This window comes from Aythya fuligula, chromosome 8, assembly GCF_009819795.1.
Source record: "Aythya fuligula isolate bAytFul2 chromosome 8, bAytFul2.pri, whole genome shotgun sequence".
Classification (NCBI taxonomy): Eukaryota; Metazoa; Chordata; class Aves; order Anseriformes; family Anatidae; genus Aythya; species Aythya fuligula.
Genome location: NC_045566.1, coordinates 8,105,212 through 8,133,045, shown reverse-complemented (window position 1 = coordinate 8,133,045; position 27,834 = coordinate 8,105,212). Strand labels below are relative to the sequence as shown.

Genomic DNA, 27,834 nt, shown 5'->3' with positions numbered 1-27,834 from the left:
CCCGGGAATTCCTGTATACAATATTGCCATAGTCTGTAATGGACATAACCTGTGATTGGATTAATGTTTCCCTAGTGAAGAAGTCAAAGCATTTCATGTTCCTATAACTGGTTTGCAGCTCTGCAGTAAAGGTCTTTGGTGTGGCAGAGAAAATAATTGCAAACGCAGCCCCAATCAGAATATATAATCCCCTCACAGCGAGGGTCCAATTCAATGCAGTTAGACTGCCTGTGTGGGGGTTTGTAGCAGGATTTTCTTGTCAGGAGAGCAGAATGCACAGAAAACAAGTTAATTTCAGTACTTTAATATTCATGCCCCAGTCCTGTGCAAAGAAAAGTAGACTCATTGTTCCTCCTCCAAGGGAGGGCCCTCCAACTCCCCAGGCAGAGAGCAGGAGAGGCAAGGCAGTGCAACGGGGCTCTGGTCTCCCCACAAGAAGAGCCCACCACGTGGGCTCAGATAAACACACGCATTTGTTCTGGAAAGTAAATTCATTTCTGACAAGTCAGACACCCAATTTTGGCCATGTATTGGTATCTGAAACTTTCAAAATCCCTGATATTGCCTTACCTTGAACTTGACATGAGAGACTAGGAAAGAATTACTTGTTGAGCGTACAACGTGCATTACTTATGTCTGATACACAGATCTGCTTATCTGGGAAGACGAGGCTCCAACAACGCCAGCTGGAAGTCCAGAAGAAGGCTCTGAAGTGGGATCTGTCTGCTCGGATGGTGGATAAGGACCTCAGTGTTCACATGGGGGAGACTGAACTAGAGACTGGGCACTGAATGCTTCATACTTTCACCTCCCATGATCGTCCCCAAGCATTTGTAAAACGGTGTGTGCACATCACACGCTCTGCCCCACGGATGTGCAAGCCCTCATCATGTGAGCCAACAGTGAAGGCTCCTGTCCTCAGCTGGTCAGGAAGGGCTTTCAAGAAGCATGCTTTACTGGTGAACCACAAAAGCAGGGGTGAGTCTCTGGAGAAAATCCTATAGATTCACTTTGTAGGGTTCAGAGGGGACGCAGGAGGGATGTCGAGGTGCAAAGATGGGTTGGGCAGCTGAGGCTGCTAGCGGACCAGACGGTGTGGGAGACAAACTGAGACAGGAGTGAAACGCGAGAGCAAAGACTTTGAACACAACGTGCTGGAACAAGGATGGGGAGGGTGGGCTCCAGAATGGGCATGCTGCCCGACTGACGAGCAAGGCAGATGCTCTTGGCAGATAACCTTATGTTTGGATGTTATGGTATTGCTAGGCAGGTGGAGAGGATGGGAAGAAGGTTACCAACATGGGAGTTGACAAATGGGATGTCATCATTTCCCATATGGGTAACTGTCTCCAATCTGTCCCTTCTATCTGACTAGAAGCTTGGGATATCTCAGCAGAAGGGAAGCATCTCCAGTAGAGATGAGGATTCTGCATTAGGTCTCTACTGAAAGTTGAAAATTGCATGCTCTGGAGTAGATATGGGTGACAGGAGACAATTAAGAAGCAGAGACCGATTTCAGGAAAATCCCGTTATTAAATCTGAACTTAAAAGGCTGACAAGTCAGATGGCAGGAATCTCTGACACCTGATAGCAGGGCTGCCCAAGGGCTTCCCAGAATCAGCTTGTCCTCTTCTTGGTTTCAAAGTGACTCTGGGGACTATTGGGGAAGAAAAAATGGATGTGAAATAACACACACATTCCACAGCTGCTTTAATTACTTTATTCATAATTCTAGAGTAAATCCTTTTGTTGCTAAGCAAATACCTGAAATTCTCTCGTTATATATATGCATGTGTATATAGAACCATTCAAAAATAAATAATAAAGAATTCTGCAAATGTTTTCCCAATGCATGCACAAAAGGAACATTTCTCCCCCAGTAAACCAACTTTGAAAGTCTTCCCCTCAAAACCTATAAAACCCAACAATAGTCATAAATTAACACTAGATTAATTCAAAGGAGAACTTATCCCCCCTCTGCATACCTTCTAATCCATATCTCCAAGAGGTCATTTTAATTATTGCACTGTCACTGCTATTCATTACTCTCCTCTTGGAGACAGAAAGCCAGCACAGTGCCTTTTGGATGCCTTGGAATTCATCACATGAGGGCATTTTATTCTCCCTAAAATGCTCACAGGTTAACCCCCTCACCTTGAAAGACTGACAATATCAGGTTTGTTTGGTGTTTAAAATCATTCTCCTTTCTGTGAGATATCTCTTGCTTGTTTTCAGCCAAATTCTCCTTATCAGAGAGAAACTTAACTAACAAAAGCCCAGCAAACAGCTGGCAAATGCACAGACACAATCAGCTCAAGTTTTGTCAGATCCTGAGTAGCTTGCCCTTTTTCACAGGCATGCAAAGCCTAATATTTTGTCCTGAATGATACCTGCTCACTCCTTCTGACTGCAGTTATGCTAATTGGATGGAAATCATGTGCCAGTGGCTCCCAGGAGGGCTGTCTGGGGGTGCGATAGGGCTACAGAAGTAGGTGTGAGGTCCTGAGACACAGAAGGTAGACATCAGCCTTAACCCTGCTTGCTTTGTTTTCACTTATATGGAAAGGACCGACAAGGGCCTTATGCTGAACTCCCTTCCATCCATCGTGACAATGGTACAGACACAGGATTCAAAGACAGATGAGCACATCTGAGGGCCTACTGGCTTCCTGGCTGCATGTATGCAACCCAGGCTGCTCTCAGGTAGCTCTTTGTAATATCTGCAAGGTGAGGGCCTGGCTGAGTCTGCCTCTGCTCCTCAATAATAAAGCTCAAGTCCTGGGAAAGAGAAGAGGAGTAACCAACCTTGGTCTTTCACTAGAGAAAGGAATGTCTGGGGCTGCTACTTCTTCAAGGCCACCCCACACAAAAGCACCCCAAAGCATCCCACACAAAGGAGAGCTCATTCGGTCTTTCACGCATCCCTCTCCAACCCCAGCCTGGCTCATCTTTTCCCTTCCTAGCCACTGGGTCTCAGCATCTTCTCTTCTCCAAACCATCACTAAGTCCACCGTCCCTTCTCAATCCTGAGAGGTACTTCCAACCCCCCTCCCAGACACCCTCTTTTACTCTCCAGTCTGAGAACCACTGGCATTGCACTTCAAATCCACATCATTGACAAATGTTTCCAGTAAGTCACACAAGACAGGAGACAAGGCTGCCCGATGACAGTGGCTTCAAGCAGACATAGCACTTGCTGTCCATGCAATGGGATGATTGTGACGTTCCACCTGAGATTTACAACAGCAGCACAACATCATTGGTTCATCCCTTTCAGCACTACCCCTAGCTGACACCGTCTCAGTCATAAATCTTTTGGGAAGTCCAGTCCTTCTAGACCCCGACCAGTTATTGCTGGAGGACCATGGCTTCTGCCTGTCAGACAGGTCTTGCAGTGAGTTTCATGCCTGCAGCCTGACAGGTGACATCAGGAACATTTCTCATATGACCACTTCCCTCAAATGATCTGATAGAAGAGCAAAAAACCTAGCCATGCAGCGGATGATAAACGGCACATCGAGGAGCGCCTGCCTGACTCCCAGAAGCTATTTATCAGGCTCTCTTAATGCAAGCTAACTGGGCTACTGCATGCAATTGGCATAAAAGCGTCTGAGCCTGACAGTAAAAGAGGAGACATCACACGGGGCAGCAGGGGAGCCAGGACTCCCTCATTTGCTCATCGTATGGATTACCCCTTTAAAGAGAGCAGGAGAGGCTGGTGGAGGAAGGGGAGGCTTTCTCATTGTAACAAATAGCTTTTCAGCCACTGCAAATGATTTCTCTAAATCTATCGGGTCACTCTTTATTTTCCCAGAGATGAGGGGAAAAAAAAAAGTCTGAAATTGATTTACCATCTATAAATAAAAAAGAATCAATGGTAAAATTTCTAGCTAATTTCCCTCTCCCTCTTTCCCCCTTGGACTATTTGTTATCTTAGAAATACTTATCTGGGGAAAAAAAAAAGAGAAACATCAGCAGTTCCAGCCCCAGCCACACTCCTCCTCCTTGCCCCACAGACCAGCCCTCTTCTCCTCTCTTTCTTCTTCTCCCCTCTCATTGTGTGGGGAGAGACTGGTCCTTTGGATGTGTCTGGTTCCTCTTCTCCAGCTTGCTGCCGACTTGGCCAGTCCCTTGACCCTGCGGAGTAGCGCCTTTAAAAAGTGGCTCCTTTTCTTTCCTGCCAAAGGAAGAGAAAGAGAGATGTTGTGAGACGCTGTGCTGCTCCCGCGGCAGTTTAGCCGCACATGGGCTGAGCTCCGAGGAGCTGCCATGTGTAAATCTCACAGGGAAGCATGTCTGCAACAAGGCTTTGGCAACTCAAGAGAAATTGGAGGTGGTTAAAGACCAGCTGGGCCCACGTCCCTTTGGCCAGAGCAGGGTTAGTCCTTCCAGGAGACTTCAAGGGCTTTGCACCAGCTCTGAGCTCTCCAAGAGATGGGCCCCACTGCTTCCCTTTAGGCTAAAGCTCCTACAGCTCACTGCAGCCCCCACACTCCTGAAACATTTCACATAATTTCCCCCAAGTAACACCCCTTGTATCAGTGTGAACACTTCCTCCTGGGGCAGATACCATTAACAGGACAGCTGGGTTCCCAGGTGTGCTTGCCTCTGCGCTGCCCCCACTGCCAGGGCAGCTCACAGCCCCTGACGTCCCCAGACTCCTGCCACGTGGCTGGGGAGCACCCATCCAAACCAGTGTACTCAAAGAGCCTGGCTGTTTCACCATGCCCATTAAATCCTAATATCTTAAGGTAATTGAAATCTGCAGCCATCGCTGTTGTCTGGGGCCTGGCACTTCCAGCCCCTGGTGGGCTGCTGTCCGAGCAGAGCACTGGGGGTTAACTGCTGACCTCTGAGGGGCAGAGTTACACGAAATACAAAATACTTTTGCAGCACTGCCCCAGGAGTTCTGGGGCTGAGGACTGAGCTCAGCACAGCTCCGTGGCTTCCCGCAGCTTGTCTGGGGCAGCAGACACCTTCTCCGTGCAGCCTTGGCTCCTGAAACAATCACTGCGGGTTTCCCAGACAAAGTGCTGCTGGGGTGTGTTTACAGCGTGCACACTGGATGTTTGCTACTCTAAGGAAATCTCTAGCCTTTATTATCCATTAATTCTGTAGCATTTCTATTCTGTTTACTTACATAGCCTCGTTGCTTAAAGGCCTTAATTAAAATCCTCCGTATCACATCCCAGCTCTCTCGCCACCCTCCGGCTCCTGCCAGTTGTGTTTCACAGCAATGACAGGCACAGACAAGTGGGCAGCCTCAGCCTGTCTGTCTGTCTGTCTGTCCATCTAACTGCTAAGGCCCTTTGCCTTGCAGCACTGTCAGGTCACACCGGAGCTGCAAAGGTGCCTCTGAGCTGGGCGCAGGAGCCAAGAAGCAGCTCCTGGCCCAGCCAGCGGCCCCCAATGCTGCTGGTTTTGTTCATTCACCCCTGCTGCTATGGCAGGAGGCAAGTGGAGAGGAGACATCCCTCCTAACTCGGAGGAGAGACTCCCTCCTAACCTCCTAATCTGAGCCTGCCGCAGCAGCTGGAGCCCCAAACCCGGCTGGTGCTCGGTGTTGTACAAACCCGCACGGAAGCAGAAACGCTTCAGTGAAGAGAGCTATGATGGAAACCAGGTTCCCCGATCTCTCCACCCCAAATCACTCGAGGAACTGGGCGCCTCTGAACCTTCCTGCCACTGCGACATATTGCCGCCTGCCTTCCCCCCATGCAGATGTGTTTGTCTGTGCTTCTGCTTTTATCTGCAGTAAGAGGTTTAAAAATGCATTTGAAAAGAATTGTAATAATATAGGGACCGATGGGGCACAAGGCTAAGGGGGCTTTGCTCCACCAGCCCTCCCCTCCCCCCTGCTGTCACAGCTGCCACCAGTTCAGCATCCGCTGCATCTCCACAGCTTGATCACCAACCTACGGCACAGTGGTATTTTGAAGAGATAAACACTGAGACAAAAATAAATAAATTAGGACCCTGGGAGGGAGACCTGAGAGGCACAGAGAAGTGAGAACAAGCGTTTTCTCTGGTGCTGTGTATAATTACATTGACAGATTCCTAGATGATGCTGGAGACCCAAAAGCGGCAGCAGCTGTGGACCAAACAGAGAATCCTGCAGAACATAGGGAGGCACGTCTGTCAGCCCATCCCCTGCCCTGGGGCTGCCCCTGTCACTGCTGACAGCCTGCCCGTGCCCCATGGAGGAGAAGCACCGTCTGGGCAGGGCTCACCCCTACAGAGGCACTGATTTCCCTGCGCCCACTTGGCCAGAGCACGAGAGCATCACTGCTGAACCTCCTTCCCAGAAAGGCAACCCAACCCGTCTCTTCTCTGCAAGAGAAGAAGCAACATAAAAACATGCAAAGAGGAGAAAAATGGGTCGTATACCTCCTTTTTCATCATCCAGGTAACACCAAAAAAGCAAACCTTAGTTAACCAGCGGCACTTACAGGTGGGATTTTTAGACACTGTCCTTTTTTAGCAGACATCCAAGCATTCACTGAATGGAAGCATCCTGAGTGTCAAGCACCCTGTTCACACCAGGTTCTCGTGGCAGTGATTTTTGGATGCACAGCCAATTGACAGACAGTCATGATCAGATCGCAGCTCTGCTGCGAGCTCATCGCACATACAACAGTTAATCTTGCAGCCATGCAAACTGTTTTGCAAATTGAAATCTCAGAGGCATAGCAATTACAATACCAAATTTATACCACATCTCACAGTCAACTAATTGTACATCCAAAAAATCACCACTTGAATAATCTGAATACATTCACCTTTACTGCTAAAAAAAAAAACCCACTACGTGCTTGATCTCAACATAATTTTGAGTTACAGAACCCATGGGAAAAAATGCCAACCTCTGATTTCAACAGCAAAATTGCTTCTCTCTAAATACAGCAGAAGCATAGCTCATATTGAGGCCTAGCATGTTGGTGTTTCCACTGATGCTTTTTTTTTTTTTTTTCTTCTTCTCCACATTCTGCAAAATGGGGATGTTGCTTGCTTTAGCTCCTCAGCCCATCAAGTCAAGCCCCAAAAATGTTTACACCAAATACACTTCCCATGTTCACCTCTAAAACAATTTTATCAGCATTTTTAATTGCTAGGAATACTTAAACCTTATAGGTTTTACAATGAATCAGCAGGCTGACAAACCAGGCTGATGTTTTAGATGAGCTGAGGTTTACGAAGCCGCTGCCCTGGAGCAGGTGAGGACTCTCACAGCCCCCAAGCACACTTGTGCCCTTCTGGCATTTTGAGCTCTTTCACACACACGTTTCTTGACTTTAGTTCCAACCTGGTAAAGCATGTTGAGGTGGGGAACGACAGATTTTAATTAGGGACTTAGCAGCTAGCATATTAAAGGGGGCCAAAACAGAAGAAGACTGTGCTTAAACTGCAAAGGGAGGAGAAAACGAGGTTATTTGAGCCACGTGAGTGGGATCAAAAATGAATCATCAGGGCTGGGAAATGGCTAACCTCTGATCCCTGAAACCAAGAAATCTGGTTGCTGTCATGTATCTGCTGATCTAATTTTTACACGTTCCCCTCCATCCGGAGGAGCGGCGGTTCCGTTGCAGATGGGCAGCCATCTCAGCTAAACAATCAATGCCTGATTACTTCAAACGCTTCGCTCTCAGGGATGCACAATTAACCGGGCCGGTATTTGACACTGCAAGGAGAGCGCAGTATTTTCTGGGATTGTCTGACAAGTTTCAAACGTAAAAAACACAAATCAAATGGCCCAGCAGATAATGACAGCCAGTACCCTGGCAGTTAGATAATGTGCGTGCTCCAAAGCAAGGCCAATTAGAAGCTATAAAAACAAATTTACAATGTTAGAGCAAAGGTCAGAAATCCTCAGCCATTACCGCAGGCTTGATTTTTTTTTTTTCTTTGAGCAATCACCAGTGCCTATTTCCAGAAAGCAAGCACAGATACATGTTTGCCAGATGGCCACCCATACAGCAGATTATGATTTCTGGGCCATGCAGAGCCCACTGGCTTGGTGCATGGGGAATCCCAAAGCTACCTGGCAGTCTCACTGGGTCCATACTTTTCTGAATGCAAGGATTGCTCCACGCTGCTTATAGAGAAGGCGTCGTATTTGAGCCTGCTCCTCAGGAGAGTTTGCAGGTGTCTCTCCCCGTGCCACTGAGGGGATCCTGCTACTTGTCCTCCATCCCTCTGTTCCTGCCCTCCCTCCCCAGCTCACCACAGCGAGGCACACCTTCCTCTCAAGGACACTGTGTGGAAGCAGGAATGATTCGCCTGTAACTGGGACCACATTTTCACACAGGGGAAGGAGAAGTAGTCACAATTAGAAGCACCGCACATGGCTCGGACCCAGCCATAGTTGTGTATCTTTACTGACCCTGGAGCAGAAAGCTGTAAAGAGGATGAGAAGAGGTTTCATCTTGTCCCCAGTCCTTCTATATTCTAAGGAGAATAATGCATTGCATTCACCTGATGAGATGCTAGCAGAAAATGACCGTCCTTTGAGATCAAATCAGACATATGACATTGGAATTAATATGCTATGTACACCAGACATTACCCAAGTCAACCCATCCAACACGTAGCAGCTCTCCGTGCTTTTGAAGTGGAGTGCACTGCCCCGCTCTTTGGAAACAGGGAGAGTCCACACAGGGGTGAGGCTTGAAATAACACACATGCTGTAAATCTGCTTACTGAGCCCTGGCTTCCTCAGAGCTGCAAGCCCAAGGAAGAAAGAGAAAAGCAGGTGGGTGCGTCTAGGCATATCTACATGAGGATACCCAGGAGAGCTAATCCAAATACATTTAGGGTGTAAACGTAAAGCTGATTAGTGAAACCACAGTAAGCTCCTATGTGGATATGCTCCTCCAGAGTTAAAGTAGCCATAATTCAATTCATTCATTTAGCTCATTTCCAAAAGTAAATTAAGGTAGAGAAAATTGAATTAAACAAGCTGACAGCACCTTCATTTTGAAAGGGATTGTTAACATGGACCCAGTCTACCTCATGCAGTAATGCAGATTATTTTCCCCTGCTGGGCAAGCATGCTGGCTCCCCAGGCCAGTCTTGAAGGCGTGTGTTTTTACACATCCTTTGTTCAGGGATGGTTTGAAAGCATAACCAAGCCCGAAGTGTATTTGGCTGTTTGCATGTGCTTTAGACTGCCTGTGCTTAAATCCAGGGTGAAATCCTTCCAGCCAGTGCTCCGGTCCCTAAGTGCTTGACAAGGTAATTGTTGTAATGGGGTGTTTTGGTGAGCCCTCTGCTGGAAGCCGGCCAAGCGCTGCAGATCTCCCCAAACTCTGCAAACGGATCCTTTTCATTGAACCCACGCAAATGTGTCACAGTTTAAAACCTGAAAGGCTTTCTGTAATGACAGCCACAAGTATCAAGAGTTGCATAAAACATGCAGACGTGCGTGGGAGTGAGCTGACAGATTATAATTACCAATAGAGAAGGGGGAAAAAACAAAAATTAATTTTTGAGGCAAAACATATAATTTGCCTTTAAACCATAGTAGTGTTCCCGTTACTAATGCCATTTACAGCCCTGGAAATCAGATTGAAATTGTTTGACTCCTCAGCAGTTTTATTTGCTTTTTTTTTTTTTTTTTTTTTGGTTTGCTTCTTTTTTTTTTTTTTCCTTGTAAAGGTGCACCAGCCAACGTGGGAGGATAAAAAAGCAGGGCTTTTTTTAGACACTCATATGAGATTTGCACTGTTTGAACACGAAGGGAGCCAGGTAAGACAGTCTGCAGGCTTTGGCAGCGTTTCTGTGCTAGCTGGTAGGATCATGCATCATTGCAGGCCCAAACAGCCCTGACAGTGACACAGGGAAGGCTCTTAAATTCAGTCTGGTGCCACTTGTCTACTTCTCCATACAAAAGGGACAGTGCTATAGGGCACCCATTGACCATGAACTGGTAAAATCCCCAAGACAGGTTGCAGTCCTCCCTTGGAGCCAGGCTGGTGATGGAGGGTTTTTCAGCTGACTTTTTTCCTACCCTCACTTCATTTCCTCCTTTCTTTACAAATTATAAGTGGTTTTGCTGATCTTCCTCTGGAACAGCACTGGAGGAAGGGTAATAAACCATTTACTTTGCTGTGCCTGCACAATTCAAGAGGTGCTGCCAATAGCGTACACCCTCAGGCTGTAGTAGGGTGAAGTGCTGATACAAGTAGCCCGGGGAGGTGAAGAGCCTGTGTGCATCCTCCGTGGGCAAGAGAAATGGCCAGACCTGCTAATGTCTTCAGGATTGCTCTGGGGAACTTCTCTTTGAAGACCCAAGTCAGTTTTATTTTGAAATAAAATAAAATAAAATAAAATAAAATAAAATAAAATAAAATAAAATAAAATAAAATAAAATAAAATAAAATAAAATAAAATAAAATAAAATAAAATAGGAGACACCAAACTTGCTCTCAGCAGTAGTGGCTGAAACGTGCAGCTGAAGGCTGAGCTGCCTCCTTACCCATGTGTCGGAGCACATGTAGTCTGGGTGTCCCACACAGACGTTTCATTCATCCCTGCTTACTAACAGGGCTGGGAAGCCTACTTTCCTATACTAACACATGCCCATGCCCTGTCACCTGAGCCCAAGAGATGAACGCCTCAAAGATGGCCAGCCACATCTTCAGTATGAGAGAAGCAAAAGGAAAAGGTGCCTGATTTTCTTTTTTCCCACTTCCACAGAATTGCAACACTACTGTGCCCTGGAAGCTCAGGAGTATTGTGGATCTCAGTTGCACAGAGATCAAATTTGTTCTAGATCACTATTACCCTGACAAAACTCGTAATTCTTGCTAGGATCTCCACTTTTTTTTTTTTTTTTTCCCAATATATTTATAAGACTGCTTTCTCACTCAAAATGTTGGGGGAAAAGATGACAAGATAGCAGTTTAAGTTTGGAGGAAATGAGCTGGGGATGACAGTGAACAGAGTCCCTAGAGAATGACAAGAAGCAGCCATCTACATAAAGCAGGCAGGTGGCTTCACTCCCAGATCTCATCTCAGACGTGGCCAGGTCAAAGAAAGCACCGACAGATGCAAGTAAAACCTCAAAAATCCTGAAGGCATGTCTTTAAAGCATAGAGAGGATTTTTTTTTTTTTCTGAAAGACAGCAAGGGGGGGACTGAGAAGAACATCCCAGACCCAGTGGGACAGAAGGAACCCCATGCAGCATGTGCCACAAAGCAGAAAATCCCTGGGATGGCATCAGCCTGAGCCTGCAAGACCACACAACCCCTGGAAACATCTCCTTTGTGTCAGACGGGGCTGAAAACATGAAAGACTGAGTTATCCCAGCAGAAGCACCTCCTTGTCAGACTGTGCCTGTCCATGGGAAGATGTTCCCCATCTCCACCCGACGTGGTGCAGATGATGGTTCCCATCACCTCTGAGGATGACAGGGCAGCCCCGTGGGCCTCTCTATCCAGGTGGGTACGCAGCTGTGAACTCATACATCATCATTAAAGCTGCAAAGTCAAGCAGCAAGAGGAGGAATTGCCAGAATAAAGGCTGTCAGAGCAATTTTAATTCAACCTCCTGGTGGATATGCCTTCTGATACAGTCTTTAATTACCTCATCACAGCCTACTTTTTCCTCAACAAGACTGCTGCTTCATTCAGGGCACGACGGACAGGCAGCAATTAATGAAGGGCCGGTCAATATTTTGTTCTGTCCTTTTTTTGTTCAGTGCGCTGCCCCAGGCATTATTTGCTGCATGCCATCAAATGCCTGCTCTTAGAATTATTCATCTTCTCCTGAACTTTTCTTACACGTGTATCAGTGCAGCAATTGAAAGTTTCCCATGTAGGAAGGAATTTCTTTTCCTACACCCCTAAAGGAAAACCCAGTGCAGAAATGAGTTGCAGAATATTCTGCTGGCAAGGTGAGGTTTTTCAGGGTACTGACATGATGTCTGTTCAAAGCCCAGCTCCCATAACCTCAGTCAGAGCTGTAAGCACTCAGTGTTTCTATAATTTGGACTCCAGTTGCCCAGAAAACCAGAAATATGGAGCTGGCAGCTCTAAGGGAAAAGAAAAGAAAAAAAAAAAAGTTGGTTAGAAAGGCAAGAGGAACTCTGCTGACGCTGCGCTGGAGCACGGCTCTGCTGCACAGTCAATGAGCCAGGAGTGAAAGAACAGAGCGATGCTGGTGTGGGCAAAGGCTTCAGGCAGTGTGCAAGGTGACTTGCATTTGCAAATTTTTGCATTGCAAAATTTCTGTTTTCCTACTTTAGCAGCTGTACTCTGCTTTTTCTTTATCTCATACAATTTTTTTTTGTCTTTTACCAGACTACAGTGGAGGACGTTTTTTTGCTTCCAAACCAAGCAATGTTAACCTTTACCTGGGCACAAGTAGAGAGGTGTGTGCAGGACAGACTCAGCAAGAGAAAGAGCTGCCTGTGCCACTGATGGCATCAAAGGGAGGCCCAGTCAGATGCTTCCCAGTGAGTGCAGAGGGAGCAGAATTTGCTGGCTACTGAGCAGCATAAAGAAAACATTATAACAAGAGGAGAGGAAGGGCATGGACTTTCATTGCCACCTGGCAGCCCCTGTCGGCATTGTGCTCTCCTGCTCTGTGCCCACTTAACCCAACCTTGGGGAGATGTCTTTGTGCGCTGGGTGGACTTTCCTGAGCCTCTCTGAAGGCTTATCACTCTAGAAAACATTAAGCAGTTTCAGCAAGGCTTTTAATTCATTAGCTCACACATGAAAATATTCTAACCTTTCTGCCCTTCCTAGCTGAGTCATCGATGCTTTCCGATCTTGCAGCAGACACATCACCTTCAGGAAAATAGTGGCTTAGCATGCTGATAACAACGGACCTTATCTTCCTGAACTGGGCATTCGTTTAGGATCACAGGGTTTTGCAGGCCATGGGAAAACCCATGTGGCCACCAGGCTCCTGCGGAAGCTGAGGGAAGGCTAGAGGAAACTCAGCAAGAAGGGTCCTGGGAGAGGCTGGATGGACTGTGGTGGGAGGGAGGCCGCATGGCAGGATAGCTGTGGGCAGGGTGGGGGTGGAACAGACAGAAAAGATTGTCTGAGAAGTAATTGGTGATAAAATGCCCTTTAAGCATTTCATTTTGGTGTTTGGCTCTCTACGGAGTCAGCGTAGAGCCCAGAAGTCTCCTCAGGGCTCTGAGCTACTTGGGGACTTGAGGCTTACCCAGATGTTCCCTTGGTTGCAGAGGGAGCAGAAACCACTAAGGCAGGCCGTGGCCAGCATAAACTGCCCGTGTTCTCTATGCTCCACGATGGCTGTTGTCAGAGAGCCTGAGAGGTCTAAACTTTATGAAAAGGTGCCTGAATCCGAGCACTAGAAATATTTCCGGCAATTTTCAGGACCATCTCTTGCTTTCTATGCCTGAGTTTCCTTCTGTGATGACACCAACATACACACTTCCCTCTTTAAGATCCTTCAGTCAGATGTGCTCTGGAAGCATTTCAGGTTGTTGTTATTTCCAGGGCTATCGTTATCACACATTTTGGCTGCACTAATTCCCTCAAACAGAAATCATTCTGCCTGTAGTAGGCTGGGACAAAGCAGCCAATTAGTTGTCCCTTACACGTTTATTAACTCTGCTCCTTCCTTTCAATGAGTATGTGGAATCTGGTAATGTTTTAATATATTTTCATAATCTGTGGGCACAACATGTCCTGTTTCAAGCTAATAACCATACCATATAATTAGTCCTGATTACACAGATATTTAGTATCAGTTTCCATATTCCAATCCCTTCCTAGTGCCACTGCCCAGCCAAGACATATTTAAAGCCACAGTCATCTCCCTCCTCTTCCCCAGCAGTTTGCAAGATTTTCTTTTGGACAGGTTTGCAGTTAACATGATAGCTTCAAAGGAAAATTTCATTTCATTGATGTACATTTTATATATATACAGGCTCTGATCAAATGTCAGGTGACAAAACCCAGGATACAAATAGAAGGCATTTGTCTCTTACAGGGAAACGCCAGTATTTGAAAGCGATGAGGAAATTAACAACATGAATCTTTAAAGATCTATTCCTTAAACATCTGTTGGCTCTGGGCTGAACATTTACTGTATTTAGGATTTTACTGTGAGGTAGCACTCCCCAAACAAAAGATCCCTCACCCCATTAGATTCTGGTGGGGGAAGGAGAGAAATTTGCTCTGTTCAACCTGATTATAGATGTGTATCTTTCCCTGCTGGCGTGGCTGTCTCTATAGAGATGGACATGGATATTTGATGAGATTAAAATGCTTCAGTTACCACTGTCAGTGGTTCTTTAATTTAAAATGAAGAAAGCAAACAAACATTCCTTTTGATGAGGTAACTGAATGATGCTACAGAAAAGCACTTTGCTGTCAGGTGGTAATTAGGTTCAGTAATAGTCATGGGTTTTTAGCCTTGGAGGCTGTGGCCCCTGGGAGTCTGAAAGAAATGATACATTCAATTTCCGGAGGAAAGGAAGATGCTGGATGCTTTTCTCTGCTAACCCTGCAGGTCTCTGCAGATAAGAGCATTCAGAACTGCAGCGCTGACAATCCTCCTTGAGCCAGCCTAAACTGTTGTGTCAAGATCACGAACAGAGAAAGGGAGATGGACCCAAAGTAGGGTGTTTAAACACCTAATGCAGTCAGGCTGGCTCTGACCACATATATAAGGAACTGCCAGAATGGCTGCACCGAAAGGATTTTTAAAGGCTGACGAAGGGTACTCCAGCAATTGCTTTATGGCCTGGGCTGATATTTGTAACATCCATCTTAGGCATCAATGGAAAATCTTCAGTAGGAAAGTATTCCTTTGTAAACAAGCAACTGCTCCCACAGCTACTTTCTTAAGGGGAAAAAAGAAGAGAAAAGAAGAAAGTGAATTTCAAGGCTCATCTGCATTCCTTGGTGGAGAGGAACAATTCAATTTGGAACTGGATTTTCCATTGTAAAGTATAAATTATATCTGGCTATGCTGTTAAGAGCTGAAATCCAAGGGAAACATTCCAATTGATCCAAATGCATTTAGCTGGAAATCTTGATGCTGCAGGTGTAACTGCTCTGTTCTCAGAACAGAGACAAATTCTGAATATGGTGTTTCCCATGAAATAGGAGCTTTGGTTCTTTGCTCCTTTCTCCATGTTCTTATGAGGCTTTATCTGTTCAAATAATGGTAGTTCTCAACCAACACTTTTAGTAGTTTTACCCCCGCTCCTTACACAAGGTAAGATGCTGAAAGAACACCATAATGAAGACCAGCAGCACTGCAGGGCAGTGCATTTCAAGCCCTTTCTTCACACCTTTGTGCATCGCTCACTGGTAGCCTTACTTCAGGTCCAAAAAGGACTTACTTTTGGACAAACAGCCACTAAACTGTCTGTAAAGCTGGATTAAGGACTGGTGAGGGGGAAACTTGAGGCAAAGGGTCCTGGTCACACCAGCAGAAGGAAACTGCCATCCAGCTGCCAACACTGCAGCAGGTCCAAGGCAAAGTGAAGAGCACTGCCTTCAGTGCAGGCTTGCCAGTAGTTTCCTGAAACACTGAAAAGTTTTCACTTCCAGAATTAAAACTTTTCAAAATAAAGCAAGTCTGATTCTCCTCTCACTGTTGGGAGATAAATGAAGGGTAAGTCCATTAAAGATACTGGTGTGAGATTGGTGTGTAGCAGACAGAATTCAGGAAAGATATTGATATCTCCAAAATCCCCTGAATATTTTTTTCAGGCATAAACCAGGTATCTTTCCTGATCATAAATGCTTTATTTCCAAATGGAATTTCAATAAAATAAGCACAGTTAGACTGGCACACTTATTATAAAGCCATAATGCAGCAGCACTGAAGTTTAGTCATGAAAGGTATTAAAAAAGCAGCCCCACTAAAGCAAGAGAAATTGCTTTTTGACCTACCGAGTTTTAGGAGTAGGTGCTAGCGGTCTTTCCACCAAGGAGTTCAGTCTGTAGTAGTCCAAGAACGTCCTAGCCACATTCCTTCCAAGCTTCATATCTGTAAGTTTTTAATTAAGGAGCATTTCTGGAAATAATTAAAAATAATAATAATAAAAAAGCAGAGTCTAGAGGTAAATTACTGCTATTTGACGCATGAGCAAGTTTTACATTAGCCATCCCACAGTGCTCAGACCTCAGGCAAAATGACTTACATAAGCAGATAAAGTGAGGGTCATCTTGTTTGCTTCTTGTTTTCAGAGGCAGATGCTATATAAAACCACAGACAAGAGGAAGCAATCTCCCTTTCTCCCAGTGCCTGGCTGCAGATCCCTGTGGCATTCGTGAGGTAATAGACAAGACCAAGGAGCGTTCCAATTTCAGTGTTCAGGGAAAATAAATATCTAAAAATGTCTGGATACAGGCAGTATTTCTGTGCTTGTATCTAGGAAACAAGGTCAACAATGTCGTGGTATGAACCAGCCATGGACCAGTACACAAATTCAACACTGGGATTAAAGCTGTAGCCCTCCACCTTGAGCAGAGACCTCCCACACTGTCCTAGGAGAATCCACTCTACTTTAGTTGTGGTACATTCAGGACCTAAAATGGTGTTTTAGCACTGAAATGGAAGGATGCCTTGGAGAGCTATACATTACCTTGAGGAGGTCGGCAGTAACACCGGGAGCTCTTCCCACCTCACTAGCCATGATTTCAGCTTTGTCTAACCCAAACCCAACACCACATTGATGCTACCCATAAAAACTGCTGCAGAGACCTTGCAGGCACCTGAACCTCCTGAAGACTCATTTGCCTAAAAAGAAGCTCAATAATTCATGTTTGAATTGAAAAATAATTTGCTAGCCAATATATCTATGGGGCAAACCTCCTCTGCATGTGAAACATCAGCGCTAGACCTACCCGTTACAGAGTATCACCCGTTTATCCTCTACAGGGTGATGAGCAACTGGAAGAAATGCAATGGATGCCACAGCTGTATTGTGGGGGCTGAGGACTCCCTCCATTGCTTATTTTTAACTGATGCCTACACAGACATTTTTTTTTTTACCCTGATGCTGCCCCAAACAGCTATTTCAGGGTTGTTGATGCAGAAGCTGAGGAGGGTACGTAACCTGGGGAATCTAAATACGCCTCTGGATCAGACACTGAGCAGTCCAAGGAAATAAACCGTTGCTGGGTTGTTTTGTGTGCATGTATGCATGTTCTGTTTCATCAATAGTTATCTGCTGATGTTTCCATTAGAGGAAAATTCCAGAAGTGCAGCATCCCAGGGGCTTCCAGCAGCGCCTGTGAAGATGCTAGCTTCTAAATGAAGCTTTTATTACCCGCCCACTTACATTAGACACATCAAAACAAGTGAGCATGAGACATCAGGTTCAGGCATCACTGTGAAATCTCTTTATCATTTATTTATTTATTTGTAGGGGAGGTCGAACTGACATGACTCAGTCTCTAGTTCTACCTCTGCAACCAAAGACTATTAGCCAGCCACCAGCTCTGCTGGTGCTGCAGTCAAGCCCTGATAAAGAGGTTGAGGATGACTCCTGACACCGATTTTCTCCCCAGTGATCCAGTCCCACTTCTCTAGTTTCCATTGCCATACCTGGGGATGGATATATGGATCCATCCCTTCTGTTTCAGGGTCTTCCTGGGTACATTAATTGCCATCCTAATACCATGAGTGCTGCGGGCATCTATATTCCTCTGCCCAGCGGCGCAGCACAGCCTAAACAACTGGTGTTCATGGCTGTTGTCTGCATGGACAGGGACAAGGGGTTGTGTGAAACGGCACCGGCTGCTGCAGCACCCAGAGAGCAGCAGCCTGCCAGCACCAACAGATGAGGATAACTGTACGCTCACAAAAGTTTAGAAAGTTGGAGACAGCTTCAAGTTTATCGGTTCCAGGGAGGGCACCATCGCTTTGAAAGTGTTTTGTGATTGTTACAGGAATTTGGGGATGGCTGGGGGTAGTTTGGTTTCTGCAGCTGTGAGCTCAAAGCAGCAGCAAAGGTTAAGAGTTCAAAGTCGTTTGAGAAAGCCAGAAAGAAGGGGAGAGGGTTGTCAAACATTTAAGGGATTGAGAAGACTAACATGGCTTGATCTTGTAGTTTCTTTCATTTACTCGGCACTTTAAAGACACAAAGTGGTAATTGGACTCAGTCAAGTCTCTAGGACATTTTGTCGGTGCCACTCTCAGAAGGCTCATCTGCCAGAACTGGCCCTGCTGCCCTTTTCTCTGTCTCCCTACATCACGTTTGTTCACATGGTGGGAAACACCTGACCTGCTGTCCTGGGGGACGAAGCCCTGGGATGAGAGTGGGTGCAGCTCAGGAAGTGGCTACGTGAGCCCCTCCATGGTGCCTTACAACTCTGCTTCAGCCCTGACCTGGAGGAACCCAGTTCTATGCCTGAAATTAGATCCTGGGGAAAGCTTTTTAATGACAAGGACAGTTAACTACTGGCATAACTTGCCTAAGCACATCTTGAAATCTCCAGAGTTAAGGTCTTCAAGAACAGGTTAAACCCATAGCAGACAAGAAGGACTTAGGTCTAACTGGCTTTGCATGAAGTTAGGGAAAGGAAGTATATAAGGGCCCCTAATGCCCCTCCAGCCCCATTTCCTTCAGTTCTCACCATGTCCTGCAGCCCACACAGACCTCCTGTTTGCTAGGTTTATGAGGAAAGGCAAAGGCATGTTGCAGAGCATGGACACACCAGTAGACAGACCCTGGGGTGAAACTGCACACGCAAACCTGTGCCACCACATGTGGCTACTGCAAAGCCACGACACGGGAACAACTCGCAGTCAGTGCTGCTGGAGAGAGATTCAAAGCAGCATGGGATAAAAAATGTGCATGTTCTATTACTAGCCTCTCTAGCCATCCTACCCCCACCGCTCTGCCGGCCGCCTCCACAAAGGATGAGCAGTTTCTGTCACAGAAATCAGGCACCTGATACATAAAAACAGAAACAGCAATAACAGCCTCTCCCTGTGACTGCCTAGCCTGGGCGAGAAATGGCCTGACTCACTCAGACAGTGCGGGCAGCACGCGCCTGCACAACTGACAGAGAAAAACAAACCAAAGCAATGACATTTGCATTTATTTCACATACACAGAAGACCCAGACTCCATTTTGCTTTGCTAAATATCACAAGCACATAAGTAACTGCAGCTACAACCAGAACCCACCTTTTCTGGGTAGTTGGTCTGGTTTGCTTTTTAATCATCTTTCTTCTGCAACCACTCATGCTGTGCTTTTGCTCACAGAAATGCTCTACGTAACTTCAGCCACATTTGACAGAAGACCATTGCCCAGCTATTCCCATCACAGGAGATCCCATGAGGCAGTAGAAATCCGTCTGGGAGAGGCACAGTGGAAATAGCGGGGTGAATCTCCACCCCCACAGGCTGCCATGACTTCCTCCCCTCTCCTCTTCCTTCCTCCTCCATCTATTTGTTGTTTCACCATGCTCTGTATTTCTACCTGGAAGTGGAAACCGGCTTCCCCATGGCTGGTTTCCTTCCTGGAAATGCTGTGAGAACAGCATTAGCTCTTTAAATGGCATCAGCGCTTTTGGGGAGATTTCAGAACAGTCTGCTCATGCACAACGCTGCCAAATTTTGCAGATGCTAGGAAGTTCAGATAAGACAGGAATCATGTGGGGCTCTCTGCTAAATCCCCCACACTTATGATCCTCACCACGTCTCACACCCTGAAGCTGCTGGCCCTGGCATGAAAACAGGACAGAGGAGGAGTGGGGATCTTGCAAGCCATTACTAGTTTTTGACTGAGAAGATTCACTGATCCTATTGTGAACAGTCTGCTTCAGCTGGAGGCTCCAGAAGCGAGCACACAGCCTTGTTCTGTTCGTGTGTGGAGGCAATAAAAATCTCAATTTGGAAACCAGTTAGCGGTACAAGTCATTAGGGGAGGTACTAAATGTTGCTGCTTTAATAGCTCACTGATCATTTAATAATGTCGCTGCTGCAGAGCATGGTGGCACCATTCACTCGCTTTTGTTTTGCTTTTTGAAATTCACGGTCATTCCACTTTCAAGTGAGTGGATTATCTCTCTTTTCCCCTCTTGCCAGACACTGCGAACTGCTTTAAATAATTAGAAAAAGGATGGCTCCTTCAAGTTCGCCATCTCATTTTCATAAGGTCCAGAGTCATTGCTTTGGAACAGGAAGAGAAGCTGTGGTGGTAGCGAGGATTTGACAAGGGCAGAACAGTTAGCAGCCCCCACTCATCTTTGATAAGTCCTGTGGGGTCCCTGCCAAGCAGATTGGATCTCTATTTTTGTGTCTCATCTAGAGGACAGCACCTCCATCAATTTGAAACACTGCGCTGGGTTATTAGTTTATGGAATTCGTCCAAGTTTACTCCTAAGCAGGATTTAAAATCGTGACCTTCCAATTCAGAGGCACCACTTACCAGACCCACACAAGTCTTTTGTTTCAAACAAATAGCTTTAAGTTCTATAGCTAGACAGGAGGGAAGAAGGAAAAAAAAAAAAAAAAAAGGGAAGGAAGAAAGAGGAAAGGAAAATGAGATGCAAAGAGAAAGAAAGATGAATCTTTTTAACAGCGCAAATTAAAAACCAGAAGAAGCTCTTTGTCTGACAAAACTGAATTCTACAGCAAATCTCAGTCCACCACCACAACAATCCTGTTATTTATGAAAAGAGGGTTATTTTGTGTGGGAGAGTCCCAGATGACTGTGGTCAGTGAGCATACTGTCAGCTTCATACAATCTCAAGAGAAATATGGATGAGGTTTTCTCGTCTGTTTATAACAGCTTCCATCAATGGATCAAACCCCTTCCTGACATGAACAAGAGCTCTAATGGAAAATGGCATTACACGGCTTTAAACCGCAGTGCTATATTACCGTGCTATATTACACCCAGAACCAGTCCTCTATTTTAGCAGAGCTATTCTCGCCAGTTACTTACTTGTTCTGTTTCACAGGACTGCCACTGTCCTTTGACAAGTAAGAGATGCTGCCCATGTCACCTCTAATTGTGGGGGGACACTTCAGATGAAGCGTGACTGGGACAATGCAGAGACTTTGGTGGGGGGCTATTCTGTGGCTTTTCCTGATCACTTACCACAGTGCAAATCTGGGTGCTGACAACCATACACCCTTCCCCAGGACCATCAGTGCAGGAAAAAAGGTTCACGTGCTCCGGTATATCTGGTTACGTATTTCAAAATCATTAGCAAAGGAAGGAACTTCTAAAAGGGAATGTGGGAGCAGACAGGACTGACCCAGTCCTTCCTACCGACTTCTGCAGGAGCAGGGCCTGGGCAGGACAGCACTTAAAAAAAACAGGCTGTCAGCTTGCAGAGCCGTGAGGTGTCCGTGGGCATGCTTCCTGGGAGGGTCTGCCATGGTCAGTGAGGATGGGGCTCCTCATAGCTCCAGTGTGAGGCCCAGGCTGGATGTGGGAACTGCTGGTCACAGCCTTTCGTGGTAGGAGGCAGGAGGTCAGGCGACAGAATTGCAGCTGTCCCCCCTGGCCTTAAAATCTATCAATGTCCTGAATACAGCCAGCCTGGAAATGGCACAGGGACTTTCCCCAAGTCCTCTCGCGCATTAGGAGAATATTTCCATTCCCAACAGCCTCTGATCCTGATCCAAGGCATGACCGGACAGCACAGATGCTTTTGGAAATGAAACATAATGGCAAAGACAAGTCTTCATTTTTATTCCTCTTGTGTGTTATCAAGGAAGGAGCCGGGCGGAAAGCCCCCTGGCTGACTATTTCAGGCTTTCAGGCCCTTTTCCTGAAATGCTTGATTGTGGTGGAAGAAATTACGAAGATGGAAGTTGCGCGCTCTTCTCCCTGAGTAATCAGAGGCCTGTAATTTTCCCTCCTCCTCTGAAAGGGGAGGACGAAGAACAGGTATCTTGGAGAGCGGGGTTTTATCTCTGCTGGAGGGAGTGTGCCGCAAGGACCGTGCCGTATTTCCCATGAACTCATTTCAATATCAGCTCTCGCATCTGTCCTTCTTGTGAACTCAACAGAAACAGGTAGATGCTGGTTAATGCCTGGGGTGGGGAACAGAGGGGTCTGCTGGTAGAGAAAGAAGTAGGTAGAAGGTGAAGTTGCTGGATGGGAGACACTGTCAGGAGAGAGTCAAGAGCCCCTGACCCCATGCCCATGATGGGGAGCAGAGGGAAACATGCTTGAATGCCTGGAGCCCCAGTTCTCCCTCTGCCACACCACAGCACCAGTGAAGAAGCCACCCAACTGAACCGAACACATTTGGCTGCTGATGAAAACCTCTGCACAAAACTGACCTGCAGAGCTGCCGCCACACGCGGCCAGAAAAGGGGAGCACTTAATTCACCGTGGGATTTAAGATATGCAGACAGGGCAGGAAAATCAGGCCACCCAGAGCAAGCACAGAAACAGAGAGATGTGAGATGTCTCAGACACTACCAGAGTAGCACTAGAAATGCAACACTGCCTGTTTTTACCTCTGAATCCACATGCCATTTATCCTGCACTATGAGCATCATTTTGCAGGGACATCTCTGCTGTTCCATTATCCTAATGCCATCTTCACATTGCTCTGTGCAAGTTACATTTTATTCATCTTACAGTCCCTCTACGCCACTGGGAGATGGAAATGGGCCCTCCTGTAAATGGTAATCTGGCCTAAGCTGTAAAATGAAAAAAGAAAATGGTTTATTTAATATCTTGGCAGCACTGACTCCTGATGAGATTATCTAAGGGGCAGAGGTCAGAGCTCACAGCTGAAAAGGAAAGTCTCAGAAAGGGTGAATTTCAGCACCAGTAGATTTTAATTCATGAAAATACCGCATCAGCATCACTCTCTATATTTATATACTTTAAAAATGATTTACCTAAAAAAAAAAAAAAAAAAAAGAAGTTATAACAGCTCCTGCTAAATTGTCCCAGAATGAATTTGATCCAGTATTTACTGGTCTCACATTACTATCTGAGGAATCTGTAGTCAGAGTATCAACAAAACATGAGGCTATGTCTCTTCTTGTGATGTTAACGTTTCTGTTATTTTGTATTGTTTAATTCTGGTCACTTGCCAGATCTGGGAAGGAGCCCTTGCGGATTAGCTGACCTCAGCTCTTTACACAGTCAATGAAAATTACAGAGTTGATTCTCTCAGACACACTGAAAAGGGATAAGGGGAAAGGAAGCAATTTCCAAGTGAAAATACAGCATTCACAATCTTCTCAGATCACTGATGTTCTCAAATGCACAAGGGAAAAGCAGCAAGTAAACTTAAGTGTTAACAGCTTCTGTTTTCAGTTTGGTTAGAAATGCAAGAAGAGTACAAGCATTTCCAATTCCAATTAAAACTCCCAAAATACACTGGAAAATCATGAGCAGAACTTTTTTGGGATGCTCTTGGTCCATCACAGCTCAGCCCTGAAGCATGATGACACCCATCGCTTCACGTCTAACAGTTCTCATTAGCGATTCCACTCACAGCTTTGTGCATAACATTCACCACTACCCAAACAAAATCAGTTTCAAGATAAATGGTAAAAAGAATGTTTCAACACACCAAAGTGTGGATAAACCATTTTTCATCTCTAAATTGTTGGAAGCTCATGAATTGTATAACTCATAACTAGGCATCAGTAGTCTGTTGCATGCTGCATTTTCCCTCTTCAGCTGCAGCTTGCATTTTGAGACAGTCAGTAGCCTTGAGGAGAGAAATCCTAAAAAAGAAGAAATTATGAAATATGAGGATTTAAGAAATATGAGAAATTAAGAAATTATGAAATGTGAGAATTGAGTTCCATTGTGATATAAACCTGCCTGTAACTGATTTTAAAGATTTCGGGTAGAGGAAAGATAAAGAGTTAAAATGCCTCTCCTTAAGGACTTGCTCAGAGACCCACTAGATTCTTCCTGCCTTCAGTCAGTGTGTGGTAAGTCCATTCAGGGCAAGGCATCGTCTGCATCTGTAGTGGGCAAAATGCAAGGAAGAGACAATTTATATTCAGCAACTGGCTCACCTCCTCTCTCAGACTGTCCTGGGAGGAAAAAGGACCACGGCCTCAGAGGCTGTACCTTTAAAAACACTTGCAGGCTGCAAGTAATAGTCATGCTTCAGTGTGTTCAACATTTTGGCTGAGCTCAGTACAATGTGCAGTGATTTAAGGCTGGGAGATCAGGCGGGATTCAGCAAATTCAGAATTATTTATTTCTTTAGAGCAGAAAGTCTGGCTACAGATTATTTACTGCAAATGGGTCTGTTTGGGGGAGGGGAGGAAGGAGAGAGGGTAGAGAAGGGGCAAATTGATTGATTGAAATTTTTCAATTAAAATAAGCAGTTTTTTAAAAAGATTTAAGGTTTTATTGGAAAGTGTGAAATAATTCAAGAGTGTGGAGCCTTACTAAGTGCAGATCATGGAGAACTGGGGAGGAAAGAAAATAAAATCTTATTCTGTGGAAGAAGGGAAGGAAGGAAAAAAAATGGATGAAAAACATCATTATCTTTGTTTCTTCTGCTACGTTAATGTATTTCTCTCCCTGTGTTATCTCCAGTATCTGCAAGTATTGATTCAGAATAAGGCACTGTGGTGTAGGCTGCAGGCAGCAGAAAGCTCTGCTGGGAGTGGCATGTTTCCAGGGCTGTCAGAGCATGAAAAAATACCTGGGGATTGGTTTTACAATGGTATCTGTGCCTGGACAAACTGAAGACAGGCACATTACCCTCTCTGCAAGGACCAGGCTGAGCTGGAGTAGCAGAAAAGGTCCGGCTCAAGGGGTGGATCAATGATGGAGGTGTCTTTGGGTGTTTTGCCTGAGCTTGAGTAGCATTAAAGGATGAGAGGACAATGACAGTTAAATGAAGTAAAATTCTTCTGGATGGGGAACATGAGGCATGCATGCCAAGACCTTATTTTTGTTTGTTTTTCTGTCTTGGACTCAAAGATGCACACCGGATCTTGAGCTCAAGCTTTAGGGGACACACATGAGCTGGGCCAAAGCTCTCTTCACATCAGCCAGACACACCTCATTTGTAGCTGGTTGCTCCAAAGTGATGCTGGCAAAGGACAGGAAAGAATTAAGGCTGTTACTAGTAGGTAGAGAAAATGAATGCTATTTTTGCCTCTGTAAGGCAGGAGTAAAATATTATTGTAATCTCCGTCCCCCCAATTAATTTCCTCTTTTGCTATTATAATTCTCATTCCCAGATAAATTTAGCTTTTTCCAAAACCTTTGATTTTTCCTTTGTGTTTTACACTCAAGCTGGAATGCAGTGATAAGGGACTACACACACATATATATTTAATCTACACACGCACACGTATAGCTATATATAGTCCCTGCCACAAATAACACTCCTCTGACTGCTGTCACAAAGCCCTTGCTAGAAAAGCTACTCACCCAAGCTGGCTTGCTTTCCTACATCATGTCCCTCAGGGAAGGACTGTTGGCAGCAGCATGTCTGTGTCCAAATAAAGATGCTGGAAAGGTCTGCAGCTCTCCCCTGCTCCACTGCCTGTCTCTTCTGCTTACTTCTCCTATGGGGTGGGAATAAACCCCTGCCAAACTTCAGCCCCACTGTCTCCTGTCACAAAAACAACAGCCGACTTTGCTGAAGTGGCTGGAATTACACCGCTAGGCAGTCAGTGTGGGAGAGGCTCTTGATTTATAAAAGGGGGCATCTCAAATTGGGAGGGGATTCAGCATTACCTGGTGGGGCAGCTTTAGAGCCACTGCTTTCTCTGGTGAAAAGGGCTTTCCTAACAAGATGCTTGTGACCATAATACAACCACAAACCTCTGTAGTTTATGAGAGACCTGAGCAGCAACTTCACATCTCTCCATTTTCCAGAGTGTCACTTATGGTTATAAAAATCACTTCCCCTTCACATTCTCCTTCTGGAGGTGAGGCCTGTCTGCTGCACTGGCACAGCTCCTGTGCAATAAAATGAGAGGCTGAACTGAGTGACAGTCCCAGTGGATGAAGGTAACAGGAACAGGAGGCTGTTTGCCTCCTACATCATTTTTTTTTTTTTTTGGTAAAACAAACCCCCAATAATATTACTTTTTTCCTATAAAAACCTTGTACTTTGAGGCCACATCCTGTTTTGCTATTGCCACAGTCTCACTGTCCGCTTGCATTCCCCATCTCTATCCCCATATTGCTATTAATAACTAATTCATTCCAGAACTTGCCTTCATTCACAGGTTCCTGTATCTTGTGGAGGACTCACATGGCCACACAGCCCAGCTGATGCAGCAGCACCGACCTCTGCACCACCAGCACCCCCCTCCCAGACCCACCTCCTACACTGGTGTTTGCATCACGTCACCGGAGAATATTCACCCACGGGTGCCAAAGGCTGCAGCTGCACACCCTGACACACAGGGATGAGACTGAATGCCTCTCTTCACTGAGCAGCCCTGCTAAGCTGGATGGCCGAGCTTCCAGCTGCATCCCAGGCTTCTGTGAGATGCAACATTTGGCTGTGGAGTCACCAGGAAGAGTCAGCCTCTGACGCTCCTGAAGTTGGTTTAATTTCAGCGTTATTGTCAGGGGACTTAAGAGACTTTTAAAAGGATGATCAGAAGACCAGAAAGCCTGAGGAAGAAAAACTGGTAGAATTTTGTTACTTTTGGACCACAAAACAGGGAAGAGAGAGGATGCTGTGAACAGGTGAAGGCTGCTGTATAAGAGGATAAACTTATCTGCATCTGCTGGTGATGGGATAAGAAACAAAGGTCTTATTTCACAAGAAAACAAATTGTCATTTGATTTTAAGGCAAGCTTTCCAGTGATAAGACTAATGAAACACGCAAAAAAATATCTCCTGCAGAGGGCAAGGCAGAATTAGAAAAACAGGTATGAGGAGAGGGACAAGTAGAATTGATCCTGCCTGAAGACTGAGGGGTAGGTAGGCAGAGAGGTACCCATCTAACTCAATTCTCTAGGTTCAGATCATGTTGTACAAGCACCCTCTCCATGGGGATATTTCTCAGTCCTTAGCAAGGCAGATGCAACCAGTCTCTACTTCTACTGTCAGGAAGAATAAGAAGCATGAAGAGGCAGGTGCTGGTCTAGTGCACGGTGTCCCTGCCATGGCCCTGGGGTTGGAATCAGATACCTTTAAGGCCCTTTGTAGCTCACAACCCCCAGAAGACCACCAAAACCATCTCACCACCCACCACTATGGCCTGTGATTGAAAATTCAACCTCCTTAAAGTCACTACAAGCTGCCGTCTTCAGCTGGACTGAATCCTGAATCCCCTGCCCCGCATTCATTTGCTCGGTATTTCTGAATTCAAATGCTGTTCTTTAAAAGCCTCTCCACCTTTTGCTGCTAATTAAAACATTGGTTGCACTCTGGCTTGCTTTTCCAAGAGGTCTGGACAGCATCGCAGGCAGCTCAGACAAACAAACAACCAAACAAACAGGATCCATTAGGAACTGCCACTCCTGACTGTCGCCCTTTCGCATACATCACGTTGAAAAGGTTAATGCTTCCCCAAAGGTGTGAAGGAGACGGGCGGAGGGGAGGGGCAGGAGGGATCCAGTCCTGTGAGGACCAGATGTCAATGAGACTCAATACAGCACAGAATGGGCTCCCCCTGCCCCCCCCCGAGTGAGACAATTGCCCATCCCTTGGCAAAGCTTCCCTTTGAGGGATCTATAATTTATTAGGGAAGGTGGAGTTCTGAATAAATTGCGCATAGAGATGAAGCGGTGATGATCGCTAACTCAAATCCCTAGGAGCGTGGCATTTTCAGTCTTTAGCTCCCATTTGTGTCCCCCCCAGTCCCTACTAAGTGAGCAAGCCAAAGAGCTGAATATCGACAAAACATAATGAGCTCATTGAGATCTAAGCATTGCAATTAGCAGGGTGGAATGGAGCAG

General features: G+C 45.8%; 1 protein-coding gene across 3 annotated transcripts in view; it reads right to left on the bottom strand.

The window, feature by feature from the left end:
• Positions 1 to 1,700: 1,700 nt before the first annotated feature.
• BEND5 (BEN domain containing 5) overlaps positions 1,701 to 27,834 on the bottom strand; it is a 923,509-nt gene continuing 897,375 nt past the window's right edge. For all 3 annotated transcript variants that reach the window (XM_032191937.1, XM_032191939.1, XM_032191938.1), the window contains 2 exons: positions 15,889 to 15,985; positions 1,701 to 4,177 (listed from right to left, as the gene is read on the bottom strand). In XM_032191937.1, coding sequence (XP_032047828.1) covers positions 4,054 to 4,177; positions 15,889 to 15,985 — 221 coding nt within the window. In that variant the 3' untranslated portion in view covers positions 1,701 to 4,053. The remainder of the gene's footprint in view (positions 4,178 to 15,888; positions 15,986 to 27,834) is intronic.